The sequence below is a fragment of the Octopus sinensis genome, linkage group LG11, assembly GCF_006345805.1.
Source record: "Octopus sinensis linkage group LG11, ASM634580v1, whole genome shotgun sequence".
Taxonomy (NCBI): domain Eukaryota; kingdom Metazoa; phylum Mollusca; class Cephalopoda; order Octopoda; family Octopodidae; genus Octopus; species Octopus sinensis.
In genome coordinates, this window is record NC_043007.1 from 74,781,866 (window position 1) to 74,797,226 (window position 15,361).

Here is a 15,361-nt window from a genome sequence, read left to right on the forward strand (position 1 = left end):
TTTAGATTAAAAATGAACTTTGTTTATCTTAATTTTGAAAAATAAAAGAAGTATAAAAAAACTGCATTATTTATGAGATGACCTAGTAAGTGACCTGACCCTTGTACTCAAGAGTGTTAAGTACATGTTTTGTACATTTAGCAATTAATCCTTTAGCCTTTAAACCAGCTATATCTGGCCAAAATATTCTACCTATTTTTAGGTCCAAAATTGCCAGATCCAGCTTCTCACACATATCCTACAGTGTCATTCTAAAAATAACATTCACATCATCAGAATCTTAAAGCTACTAAATAATGTATCATTAATTCAAAATAATTTGAATAAATAAGCATTACATTTGATAGAGTAGTCTGAATACTAAATGATTAAAGTTATATATCTAATCAAAGTCTTAACACTTCCAAGTCTCTTGCAAGCTTCATGTAAAATAAAAATTTTGTTACATTTAAAAAGATTTTAGTGAATTACTCTTATTCTCTTTTACTTGTTCCAGAGCATTCTTTGTTTCTGGAGCATTCTTTGTAAGCCTAGTACTTATTTTATCGGCCTTGTTTACCGAACTGCTAAGTTACGGATACGTAAACACACCAGCATCTTTCAGTTTCCATCTACGAAATCCACTCACAAGGCTTTGGTCAGCCCAAGGCTATAATAGAAGACACTTACCCAAAGTGCCACACAGTGGGACTGAACCTGAAACCATGTGGCTGGAATGCAAGCTACTTACCACACAGCCACTCCTGTGCCTATTACAAATTTTATTGTATCTGCTTTCTCAAATGTTTGATTTTATCAACTGCAGGTGTTTCCGTAAGAATTATAATTTCTCTATTTCTATAACACTTTAGGCACAGGCATGGGTGTATAGTAAGAAGCTGAACTGCAGCACCTCATTTGGGGTATTATGAGTTCACAAGGAAGTGGGTGGAAAATGTCAAGGAGGTGGAGCATTATGAGGTGTGCAGGGTGGGTAGAGTGGTGTCAGGATTTTTCTCAGAAATAAAATATTTAAACCAGGTACAATATCTATAGTTTATATTTTAACACATTAAAAAAAAAAAAGAGATCTCTGTTAGCAAAAGATTACAGGTTTCCCAACCACATGGTTCTAGGTTCAATCCCACTGGCACCTTGGGCAAGTGTTTTCTACTATAACTCCAGGCCAACCAAAGCCTTGTGAGTGGATTTGGCAGATGGAAACTGAAAGAAGACCATTGTGTATGTGTGTGTGTGTGTGTGTGTGTGTGTGTGTATGTGTCTTTGTGTCTGTATTTGTCCCTAACTACTAGTTGACAAGAGGTATTGGTGTGTTTATGTCCAGGTAACTTAGCTGTTCAGCATAAGAGAACAATAGAATAAGCAGCAGCCTTAAAAAAGATAAAAATAAGTACTGAGGCAGATTCATTTGACAAAAAGTGTTTTTCAAGGCTGTGCACCAGCATGGCCGTGGTCTAATGACCAAAACAAGTAAAAGATAAACGAACACATTTTTAAAGTTAGCATATTTGTATTTGTCTCCAGTATATTTTCCAAAAGATATTTCAACTTAGAATGTTATGTATCTCATATGCAGTAATCTATACTCCACATCAAATTGGAAGATACTAGATTTAAGAGAGATTCAACACAGTTCTAAGTATTCTCAGGTTACTACAGGTTTCATTTATTTGTTTTTGTTTTTTTGTGTGTGTGTTTTTATGTGTTTATTTTTTTTCTTTGTGGGGGTGTAATGAAGAAAGCATATTCTGGTAAGAAGTCAGTTAGAAATAGATATTGCTATGCTTGTTCACAGCTGGTGGGCCAGAGACCTAATGAAAGAGAATGTTGACATATTTCTGTGGTTGTCATGTTCAGTATAAAGCAGATTGACATCAAGAATCTTGCAATACAAAAACCAAGTACATTGGTACATTTACATAAAATACTGGATTAGATGTTTTACAGCTGGATGCTTTTTACCAATTCAGCTATTAACTTGTCTTGAAATAAGCATGTTATTTATATTTAGTTAGGTTGGTTAATTGAAATAAATCTTTAACAAGAAATTAGAATCTAATATTAACACGAAAGGTTAAAGAATAGCAAGTATTTAACAAGACCGTTTTTCTTTTTATTTCTTCGATTTTGAAGGGCAAAAACACTTACCTGAGCATGGGTGGGGTTTCTTTTCTGAAGATCTGTTGTTCAGTTCTATTGAGAGTTTCTTACCAACGTTTGATACTGCTTTCTAATGTCCCCTAACCCTTTAGCATTTAACTGGCTATATCTGGCCCAAACATGTTCAAACTGGCCAAAGCTGACCTCTCATACCTAGATTACAATGTCATTCTAAAAAAAAAAAAAATAGTCACATCACTGAAATCTTGGAGTTATGAGATAGTGGAACATTAATTCAAAACAGTAAATAAGCATGACAATTGGCAGAGTAATCTAACTGCTAAAAGGTTAATGATGCATTTAGCCTCGTTTATCATGGGTGTTTTGTTCCAAAAACCAAAGAAAAGTACCATGTTAAATGGATCAGTGATAAATGACTCCGTCTCTCCCTTCTCCTCCAGCTGGGGCATCCTTGTATCTCTTCTACAGCAAGACACCTATCACTATCCTGCAAAGCCACTTCTCTCAATGCTATTCCTCCATCACCACCAAGATGAGGAGACTCTGTTTTGTCATACAAGGTACTTGGTGACCATTATGGCGTTGGTACCACACAAAAGCATCCAGTACACTCTATAAAGTGGTTGACATTAGGAAGGGCACAGGTACAGTCACAGGAATTTTTCGAAAGAAGGGCACAAGGTTGGCAGGGAATACAGTTCCTGGAGAAAAGGGCGTAATAACATTATTCAGAAGGGTGCATTTCTTTTCTTGAGGGGGGCACGTGCCCCTCAGTCTCCCCCCTCCACTGGGCCCACCCCCTGGGGCATCCATTCATAGAAACCATGTCAAAATAAACAATAGAGCTTGTCTTGTCAGCTCTTGTCAAAACCATCCAATCCACGCCAGTATAGAAAGTAGGCACTGAATGATGATGATGATGATGATAGGAAAATGGGTTGTCATCCTGAAACCCTCAAGTTGTCCTGAGTGTTGTGGATGGTTACTGGAGAGTGTTTTTACAGTCCAAGCAAAATCTCTGATTGATCACCGACCCACATTATCACAGAACAATCCATAATAAACACTACACGGTTCACAGTGTGCTGTACCATGTTATTCTAGATAAGTGGTGAATGAATCAGGAGTAAACAAGGATAGGTGTACCAGCTGCTAAATTTCTTTTCTTCTGTTTCACAATCATTTTTTTGTTCCTTTTATCCATTTACCCTTCGCCAAAACAAAATCTTCCTCTCTGAGTGTATAAATTTCTAATTTTTATATTTTTGTTTCTTTTTTTCAACAGGAAGACATTGTTTGTCTCAGTTGTTTAGCATCCACAGCAAGAGAAAATGATAGTGGTGAGAGATATTGTCTGGCTGCTGAAGGTTTTGGAAACCGAATTTGTTCCCTCATCAATATTTCCAATAAGGTATGCAAACCTGATGTTTTTAACCTTATTTTTCAAGGTCTTTAACATTGTTGGGGAAAGACAGAAGGAAGGGAAAAAGGAATGAATAAAAGGGAGGGGAAAGGAAGGAAGGAAGGATGAATGGATGGATGGATGGATGGAAGGAAAGAGAGAAAGAAGGAAGAAACCCCAACACATGGTTACTGCTGTGGGAAGCAGCTCACCAAGATATCAAGTTATATTCAGACTGGGGATCTGAACTAAATGTCTACAATAAGAGAGAGGACTCAGCTGTTATTGACATTTCATTTTACATCAAATGTTTATCACAATTTATATATATATATATATATATATATATATATATATATAGAGAGAGAGAGAGAGAGAGAGAGAGAGAAATTCCATGTGGTGAAGTGGAGTAAAACTATAGAAAGAAGGAAAATGCACAGAAGATTTATGTTGGAAAATAAACAAATTTTTAGGAAATAAAATATTTACATAGTCAACCAGTTTCACTTGTGTTAATCGTGACTAAGTTGTTAATGATAATGTTATAATTTCAAGCTATCATAAGTTTTCATTCCATGTTAGTAGTAGGAACATTATCACTAACCACTTAGTCATGATTAGCATTAGCATAAATGAAACCAGTCAACTATGTAAATATTTTATTTCATAATATATATATATATATATATATATATATATATATATATATATATATATATACGTGATCTGATCAATAAGTATTTGGAGTGTTGCTATAACAAAGCTAAAGCACACAGAGTGAAAGTTGCTTGGCAGAGATTGACTTTAAACTCTGCTGTGCCTGTGCACTAGATTTTAACATTCTAGCTCACTTCTGTTGCTTACAGCAGTGCATGGAAGGAAGGTGTGTAGCATGTGAGCTTCATATTGACCATGACAGAGAAAGTTGAGCAGAAAATCTGCATCAAATTTTGCCAAAAGTTTGATGATACCTGCTCAGAGGCCTACACAAAGTTTTTAAAAAGTTTTCATTGTTCTCAACACAATCAAGGAAATCTTGTGCAACTGAAACCAGAGTGCCTTTTTGGTCAGCTGAAAGCAGTTCTGACACAAATTTGGCAGACACGTGTCTCATACCCAATTCTTCAGTAACAATGGACTGAACTGAACTGTAACTAATCTGCACATCCTCTGATAACTCACAGATGGTGATTTGCTGATTTCCCCTCACAGCAGGATGCAGATCTACAATGTTTTTCTCAGTTCTGCAGGTTGCGGGTCTCCCAGAATGTTTGTTAATATCAACATTTTTCAGCCATCTTGGAAACATGTAAACCACTCATACACTTGTGTGCAGCTCATACACTCCTCTCCATACACTTTCTGCAACTTTGCATAGGCCTCTGAGTATGTGTCACCATGACAACTTCTTCTGTCATAGTCAATGTGACAATCACACCTTCTTTCCAAGCTCTGCTGTAAACAGCTGAAGTGAGCTAGAATGTTAAAACTTAGTGCAAATACACAACAGGGTTCAAGGTCAGTAGGTCAGTCTTTTTCAAGTGGCTTTACTCTGTGTACTTTAGCTTCTTTACTATGGCAACAGTCCAGATACTTATTGGTCAGATCTTGTATGTATTTTCCCATCACAAAATTTCTGTACATTTTCCTTTTTATATTTTAGATATACACACATATATATATGTATATGTGTGTGTGTGTGTGTGTGTGTGTGTGTGTGTGTGTGTGTAAGTATGTATATATGTTTTGAGTTCAAATTCCACCGAGGTCGACTTTACCTTTCATTATTTCAGTATCATTAAAATAAGTACCATTTGAACACTGGGGCAAAATTTGAAACCATTATTATTACTATTATTATTATTATTATTATTATAATAATTATTATTATTATTATTATTATTATTATTATTATTATTATATTATTATTATTATTATTGTTATTATTATTATTATTGTTATTATTATTATTATTATGTTTATTTTTATATTGTTTGATGTTTTAATCTATTGAAAAAATTTAAATGTTGCAACAGTTGTCCAAAATCTAAACCATATTCCTACAGTTAGTTTCTTAATTTTGCACAATACTTTCACCTCAAAATCGCTATACAACTATCTACCAAATTGTCAAGAGGAACCTCTGTGTTTGCTTCACTCCAGAAATAGCAGCTAAATTGATATATATATATATATTCCTGGTGAAGGCTGGTTTATAGGATTACCTTGGGTTTCCCGTCCATAAAGGGTTTAACTTTATGGCATATTGTCAAAACCAAAGACCTGTTGGCCTATGATCTCTTTAAGAAGAGGTCATAGGCCAACAATTCTTGAGGGTCTTAAGATACACCATAAAGTTAAACCCTTTATAGATGGGAAACCGAGAGTAACCACATAAACTAGCCTTCACCAGGAAGAAATATATACTGCTCTACTTCTTATAGTGTACTTATTCAGATTTATGCTTTTCTAGAACAATATATATATATATATATATATATATGGAGAATTCATGAAAAAAACAAAAGATGAAGACAGGTGGTGTAGAAAACAAACAACTGTATTAGTATAACGCTCGGGAATTGAAAAAGTCTTTAACGTTTTGAGTCTACGCTCTTCCACAGAAAGGAACACAGAAAGAAACAAGGAGAGAAAAAAATGTATGTAGTGGCTAGCGATATTTGTGTTTGTTCCCTTCTCCACAGCTTGACAATTGCTGTTGGTTTATTTACATCCTTGTAATCTAGCAGTTTAACAAAAGAAATAGATAGAATAAGTACCAAACTTTAAAAATGAGCACTGGAGTCTTTCTTTGACTAAACCTTTCAAGGCACTCCAATAACCAGAACAAGTTAAAGATTAAAGTATAACAATAATATATGGGAGTGTTATAACCCATAGATATTCTGTTTTTAAATGATTTTAGATAAAATTTAAATAATTGAGCCATTTAAGTATTCATCTCTGTTGAAGAATTATAATGCGCCCTTTTAAAAGCCTTTAAGGTTCATGGTCCCAGTTTCCTGGTTTCTATGGCGTATGTGCTCCCCAGCTGGATGGGACGCCAGTCCATCGCAGCGTTACTCACTTTTGCCAGCTGAGTGGACTGGAGCAACGTGAAATGAAGTGTTTTGCTCAAGAACACAACGCGTTGCCCAGTCCAGGAATTGAAACCACAATCTTACGATCATGATGCTGACACCCTAACCACTAAGCCAATTCCATCATACTTGTATAATGTACAAGAAACTAAACTATTTTCTCCTCATGACTTTCCCGGCAGTAGAGATGAATGTGAATGAATTGGTGATGGTAGAATAGTTACTATATAGAGACTAGAGTGGAATTTGGTTGTCTACGATAATAATATCAACTTATGAATAGACTAACTTAACTTTGGTCAATAATTCTGAATGGTTCAATAACTGGCTCCACCATATTAAAGTTTTCTCTACTAAAAGGCAACATTTTAGCATTTTATTCTTGTATTTGATGAAAGTTTTAATTCAAAGCTATAATGATGTTTAGAAAATCTTTATAAGAGATGAAAGCAGTAACTATATAGCTGTTCTATTGGAACTGACGTTACTACCATTTTTAACTCCAAGAAGATGCCTCTTCTAGCTGGTTATTTGATGCAATCTGCACCCAATATATATTGTAAGCAGGGGAGCGAACTCTACCATCTTCTAGTGATGGGAATGTAACAATATTTCTTGTTAATGATGGTGCAGGGTGCAAACGTGGCTATGTGGTAAGAAGTTTGCTTTCCAACCACATGGTTTCGGTTTCAGTCTCAGTCCATGGCATCTTGGGCAAGTGTTTTCAACTAATGCCTCAGGCCAACCAAAGCCTTGTGAGTGGATTTGGTAGATAGAAACTGAAAAAAGCCAGTCATATATGTATGTATATGTGTGTGTGTATGTGACTGACTTTGTGTCTTTGTTTGTCACTTACCACTGCTTGACAACTGGTGTTAGTTTGTTTACATCCACATAACTTAACAGTTCAGCAAAATAGACTGATAAAGTAAGTACCAAGTATTGGGGTTCATTTGTTCAACTAAGATTCTTCAAGTTACAGCCCCAATATGGTCACAGTATGGTCCTTTTACTGAAACAAATAAAAGGACAAAAATATGGTACATTCAGGTTCATTGCCCTTCTTGAATCTTTTCATCAATGCAATCTTTGCTATAACATCCAGCTTTATGGGAAGTTGTAAATATCTTGTTGATATCTTGGAGTATCTGTTATGAATGTAGGTTACTATGACTGGTCTAAAATAACCAACATTAATTATGGTAAAATAGTTCTTACGATGCCTCTTCTTGCTTGCTATTTACGAGATACTTTGTAATTATCTCTTGCTCTTGTGTGACATAAGCATGTTCTTCAAAGTATGAAGTAGCATAGCAATCACTCATCTAAAATAAGCTACACTTCATACCTAAGTTGGTATCATTCATCCAACTTATGATATAGATGTACTGACATAATTTTTTAATGTCACACAACTCTGATGTGTGTGTATAATATATGTTAGCTTATTAAACTCATTCTCTCCATATACAAAATAGGATCTATGTCCAGAGATATCTAAATGAGTTGTTCAAACACTACAACCAGTACTCTAATATTATCAGTAATATATTTATTGAATCTTTGAGCTTCATATTCTGTTAGTAATATCTTCTAAGGATGATATTATCCATACTAAGACTTGTCTATATTCTTGTTGTCACCTGGAGCTGAGTAATAACCATGTGTGGTAATTAATATTATGGTCAGCAAAGACATGGGCCTCAAGATTACAGCTTTATTGATAAAGATATTTAGAATGGTATCGAACACTTAAGGTGTCTCTACCAACTGGAAGAAAAATCAATAATCATATATATATACATATATATATATATATATATATATATATATATATTATATATATATATATATATATATATATATATATTATATATATATATAAAATACACACACACATACATATATGAATAGATAGATAGATAATAATAATAATTTCAAATTTTGACACAAGGCCAACAGTTTTGGGGGAAGGGCTAAATCAATTAGATCAACCCCAGTACTCAACTGGTACTTATTTTATTGACCTTGAAAGGATGAAATGTAAAGTCAACCTCAGTGGAATTTGAACTCAGAACATGGAGACAGATGGAATGCCACTAAGCACTCTGTTTAGAATTCTAACAACTCTGCCAGCTCACCACCTTAATAATATCCATTTCCACTATAAGCACAAGGCCTGAGATTTTGGTGGGGGGATAAATTGATTACATTGACCCCAGTGCATAACTGGAACTTATTTCATTGACCCTGAAAGGATGAAAGGCAAAGTCGACCTCGGTAGAATTTGAACTCAGAATGTAAAGATGAATGAAATATCACTAAGCATTTTGCCAGGCATGCAGACAATTCTATTAGCTTGTCACATTAAAAATAATAATAATAATAATAATTATACCAAGAGCACTCAGCGAGCGCAAACCTTTCCAAGGCAACACTAACGTCCTCTAAATGATTAGCCAGAGATGATTTTTAAAATGAGAATATCTGAAATAAACTCGACTGCTCTCACAGACGAGAATACTAAAAATGAACCTGACCGCTCTCAAGAATTAAGTAAAAAAAATGGAAAAATATTTCAGAATCCTTGTCTGGTAACAGATCGATTCCAAAATCTAATCAGTTCATGCCAGTCATGAGGCCAAACATCCCTGAAAGTTTCATCCAAATCCATCCAGCAGTTCTTGAAGTATCTTGTCCATGGACAAACAAACACGACTGAAATAATACCACTGCCTTCGCTAAGGCAGAGGTAATAATAATCCTTTCTACTGGAGGCACAAGGATCCATATTTGCAGGGAGGAGAGTAGTTGATTACATCGACCCCAGTGTTTCACTGGTACTTAATTTATCAACCCTGAAAGGATGAAAGGCAAAGTCGACCTCAGCAGAATTTGAACTCAGAATGTAGCTGTGGGCGATGCACTGCTAAGCATTTCGTCCAGCACACTAGTGATTCTGCCAGCTCACCACCTTAATAATAACATAATAATAATAATAATAATAATAATAATAATAATGATGACGATGATAATGGTTTCAAATTTTGCCTCAAGGGCAGCAATTTTGGGGAAGGAGATGAATCAATTATATCAACCCCCAGTGTTCTGGTACTTATTTTATCGACCCCGAAAGGAAGAGATGGAAAGTCAACCTTGGCAGAATTTGAATTCAGAACATAAATTCATATGAAATGCTGCTAAGCATTTTGCCCAGTGTGCTAACAATTCTGCCAGCTCACCACCTTAATAATAATAATAACAACAACAGCAACAGTAATAGTGGATGACATGGCTTAAGATGATAGTTCTTACAGTAAACAGTTTTTAATCTTTATCAGTAATGGCTGATAGACTACTTACAGCCTGAGATTCCAAATATAAGTTCAGTATTTGAGAAGTTTGCCAAAGTTTATGAATCATGTACTCTTTTACTTATTTCAGTCATTTGACTGTGGCCATGCTGGAGCACCACCTTTACTCGAGCAAATTGACCCCCAGGACTTATTCTTTGGAAGCCTAGTACTTATTTTATTGTTCTCTTTTGCCAAACCGCTAAGTTACAGGGACGTAAACACACCAGCATCAGTTGTCAAGCGATGTTGGGGGACAAACAAAGACACACAAACATATACACACACATACATTCTTACAGTTTCTGTCTATCAAATCCACTCACAAGGCTTTGGTCAACCTCAGGCTATAGTAGAAGACACTTGCCCAAGGTGGCATGCAGTGGAAATGAACCCAGAACTATGTGGCTGGTAAGCAAGTTGCTTACCACACAGCCATTCCTGTGCCTATGCGCCTCCTGGAATTTTTCTTCTTTTCTTTTTTATAACCATACCATTCCAATTGCACATGACCTAATGGCTGCAGTATTATTGAACACACGATTGCAAGATCATAGCTTCAATTCTTGGATCAGGTGGTGTGTTTTCTTTTTGAACAAAACATCTCATTTTCATGTCACTCCAGTCCACTCAGCTGTAAATGAGAAACCTTGCTATGTACTGGCACCCCATCCAGGGGTAATGTTGTGATCTTCATCACTTATATGCCTCAGAATAGTGGGACTCAAAACAGTAATGTCCTGGGTTGCATTCGATCTTTTGTTTGACCATTTCATTACATTAATCCATCCATGCCAACCATTTTTGATTTCTTTGGCTGGTTTTCATAACATGCAAACTAGTAAGAGGTCACCAGTTACCCCATATGCAATCCTCTACTTTTCAAAATAAGAGACTCTATGAGTGGTCTTCCTCATAATCTTCTCACAAAGCAGTATGCTTGATTCTGAGAAAGTATGAGAGAATAATCACCCCCTGTATTTAACTGGTACTTATTTATCAACCCTGGAGGGATAAAAGTTAAAAGTTCACCTCAATAGGAATTGAACTCAAGATACAAAGAGTCAGAATAATAATCAGAAGGCATTTATAAGATGCCCTATTGATTCTGCCAACTGATTGCCTTCAAAAACACAGAAATTTTATGTAACATACATATACACATCATCATTTTAGCATACACTTTTCCATGTTTGCATGGGTCAGATGGAATTCACTAACATTGGGTGGAAACCCTTCTTGTTGTCAACCTTCACCTGTTTCACAAGATGGTACTTCCCTATAGCTGGACATGTTTTCAACATTGACAGTGGCACTCGTTAACAACTATCGCACAAAGCTGAGGCAAATAGACAGTAACACACATGCATGTACACACACATGCACACGCACTCACACACATACACACACACATACTTACATACACACATACATATATACATACCAATACTATTATACATAGGGTAAATATTTTTGAAAGTTGTGGTTTCTTTGATATGTTTGTTCCCAAACAACACTTATTTTAGTGCTGTTGACACCACCGGATTGAATGGTACTGCCCAGGTGTCGAAACCATAATGATATCCATGGAGCAGCTGATGATAGGGATTGTTGGATTGTTGGTATGGCAGTTTTTGTATATGTGGAATAGTATTATAACACATCATTTTGATGTATGCAAAAAGACAATTTAAACCAAATATGTGTGTGTATATATATACATACACATACATGTGTGTGTGAGTGTATAATACTCTTGTCTTGATTCACTCACATTATTCCTTTCCTTGCCCTTTTACTTTCTAGTCTAAGTTTCTGAAGAAATTAACCCAATTGACACTCGCATTAATTCCCAGCTGTTCAAAACACTTAAGCACAGAAGCATTAAGGTCTTCATAATTCTCTGCTGTGACGTTAACAAATATTTCCTACATATTTTCATAAGTGTTGATTGCTGTTTTGTTAGAAGTTAGTAAGAGGATCATCAAATACTTACTTGCAATACTTCATCAGAAATAAGTCAGTGACCTGGCAGAATCATTAGCACACCAGGCAAAATGCTTAATGGCATTTCATCTGTCTTTATGTTCTGAGTTCAAATTGCACCAAGGTTGACTTTGCCTTTCATCCTTTCAGGGTCAATAAAATGAGTACCAGCTGGGCACTGGGATTGATGAAGTCAACTTTCCTCTTCCCACCAAACTTGCTGGCACTGTGCCAAAATTCTAAATCAGTATTTTATTGGGAATAAGACTCCAGGACTTATTCTTTGTAAGCCTAGTACTTATTCTATTGGTCTCTTTTGCTGAACCAATAATGTTACTGGGGACGTAAACATGTCAAGTGATGTTGGGGGGACAAACACAGATACACATACACATACATACATACAGACATACATACATACATACATACATACATACATACACACACACACACATATATATATATATATATATATATATACATATACGACGAGCTTCTTTCAGTTTCCATCTACCAAATCCACTCTCAAGGCTTTGGTCAGCCCGAGACTATAGTAGAAGACACTTGCCCAAGGTGCAACGCAGTGGGACTGAACCCGGAACCATGTGGTTCATAAGCATGCTACTTACCACACAGCCACTCCTATGCCTGTTCTTCATTAAAATCATTCAAATAAGGCTTCACAAGTTTTAGTAATATTTGAAATGCAGAATGGTGGTGTGCTGGCACAATCATTAGTACACCGGGCAAAATGCTTTGCAGAATTTCATCTGTCTTTTACATTCTGAGTTCAAATTCCGCTGAGGTCAACTTTGCCTTTCTTCCTTTTAGAGTTGATAAAATGAATGTGCTAAAGTTGCTGGTCTTGTGCCAGAATTTGAAACCAATATAATAGGCTTTTATACAAGGTGGTGAGCTGGCAGAACCGTTAGCACATGGGATAAAATGCATAGCAGCATTTCATGTCTTTTACATGGCAACTTCAAATTCCAACGAGGCCAGCTTTTGCTTTTCATTATTTTGGGGTTGATAAAATAAGTACCAGTTGAGTACTGGAGTCAATGTAATCAACTTACCCTTCCCACCCCTGAAATTATTGGCCTTGTGCTAAAATTTGAAACCAGTATTTGAAATGCAAGAAGCAAAATTTTGATATCAATCTATTTAAAACCACACCAAAGTCGACCTCAGCAGGATTTGAACCCAAAATGTAAATACCGGTGAAATGCTGCTAAGAATTTTGCTCAACATGTTAATGACTCTGCCAGCTTGCAAGAGTCCCATCAAACTATATGTCTTCAACTATAGCCCCGGGGTGGCAGTAGAAAACACTGCCACTGTCCAAGGTATCGCATAGTGGGGCTGAATCCCAAACCTCATAATTGCAAAGTAAACTTCATAGCAACACAACTATAATTTTATTAAAGATGGATTAAATAACCAGTTAGACCTGAAGTAAATTAATTTTTTTTGTAAAGTATATGTTATTTTTACCTTTGAATAAAGAAAAAAATGATCTCTTAATAGAAACCTAACATATTTTTCATAACACAACTGATTTATTGGTTTCAAATTCTGACACAAGGCCAGCAAGTTTCGGGATGGCCAGGGTTGGTTAAGTTGATTACATCAACCCAAATGTTCACCTGATACTTATTTTATCAGTCCTGAAAGGATGAGAGGCAAGGTCGACCTCAGCAGGATTTGAACTCAAAATGTAAATACCAGTGAAAACTGGTAAGGATTTTGCTCAACATGCTAATGATTTTGCCAGCTTGCCAGAAATAGTTATCTTTAAAAAAATTTTCAATAACTGAACTTTCCTACTTCTATATAAATACCTTGTTCCAGAATCTTATGTTTTGCTTTTACTTTTTTATATAGTATTGTTGTGGTGCACCTGAGCACTGTATACAATAATTTCATTATGATTATTATTATTACTTTTTTTTTTTCTTCTTTCAAATTTGCTTTCATTTCTTGCCGAGTGTCTTCCCGACTCCTAGGGCAAAGAAACTCATAGTATACATTGGTAGGCCATTAAACCAAACTCAGTAGTTCGTTCATTTAAAAAAAATTGTTTTTTTTAAGTTAAATTAAAATACATGAGCAGCAACAGTTCTCACATCGACAATGCTCTTCTCAATACGTGTGATGTACCAGTTAAGACAATCTTTTGCACTTCTTGCAGGGATGGTAAGCCAGGGATCATTCTCATATAATTTTCGGTTCTCTTCTTGATCATTCCTAGTGCTCCTACGATCACTGGTATTGTAACCGCCTTGAGATGCCACATTATTATTATTATTATTATTATTATTATTATTATTATTATTATTATTATTATTATTATTATTATTATTATTATATTTAGGATTTACATTATTTAATGCTTCGCTGAGGTCAACTTTGGTCTTTAAATTCTTTCAGGGTCAGTGTAATTGACTTGTCCCCTTCCACCAAAATTTCAGGCTTTGTGCCTTTAGTAGAAAAGGTTATTTAATGCTTCTTTCCACTTTTGTAAGTTGTTAGCATGTAAATGGAAAAAAAGATTTGGCTGCTATTTCTAGTTGGGCAAGTTACCCATGCAAAAGGCTTCCTTACTTTCAATTTTGTTGTTTATTTATTTATTTTTATTTAGTTTTATTCTTTCTTTCTAAATATTATATGTAAAGTTGTAAGTACAAGTTGCTAACAACAATAGCACAACTACATCAATAGCATTTTCACTGAACTGAAAGTTATGCGATAATCAGAAAACTGTTACTTTAAGATAACTGACATTCCCAAATGGTAACAATCTTTGATAAATGTTATGATTCCTGCAGGAAGTTGAATGTTGCCTGATCACCTATGTGTTTGTATGCAGCTATTCAACAGTCCAGTATTCAGCAGCTCACTCGCTTCACACACAAATTTATCCGATATAGCTGTAACTCTATACTTCACTTGCTATATTATTTTTTGCTTTTCTCTCAAAGAACCATTTTTTTCCCCCACCCTCTTAACATCTCACCTAGCTTTGATTTTATTGTAGTCTTATTCTCCTTCACACCAGCCACATTATAAGGTTGTTGTCTTATTCTTTGCCTTACTCTCTTTTTATTAAACTAGTTATTAACCAATCTTTTAAAATAACAAATAAACACGAGAATTATTGTTGCCTCTTAACAAATAACTTTTTAATTACAAACTTCTGTTTTTAAAAAAAATAGTTAAACGATGCAATTCTAATATATATATATATATATATATACAAACATACATGCATACTACAAACATGCATACATAAATACATACATACATACATATGTATGTATATATATATATATATATATATTTATATACATACATATATACATATATATGCATATATATATACATATATATATATATAC

At 35.0% G+C, this 15,361-nt stretch overlaps 1 protein-coding gene across 2 annotated transcripts in view; it reads left to right on the forward strand.

Annotated features, from left to right (window-relative positions):
• LOC115217695 (ryanodine receptor) overlaps positions 1-15,361 on the forward strand; it is a 323,697-nt gene that overhangs the window by 56,035 nt on the left and 252,301 nt on the right. For both annotated transcript variants that reach the window (XM_036507726.1, XM_036507727.1), the window contains exon 2: positions 3,407-3,532. In XM_036507726.1, the coding sequence (XP_036363619.1) occupies positions 3,407-3,532 (126 nt within the window). The remainder of the gene's footprint in view (positions 1-3,406; positions 3,533-15,361) is intronic.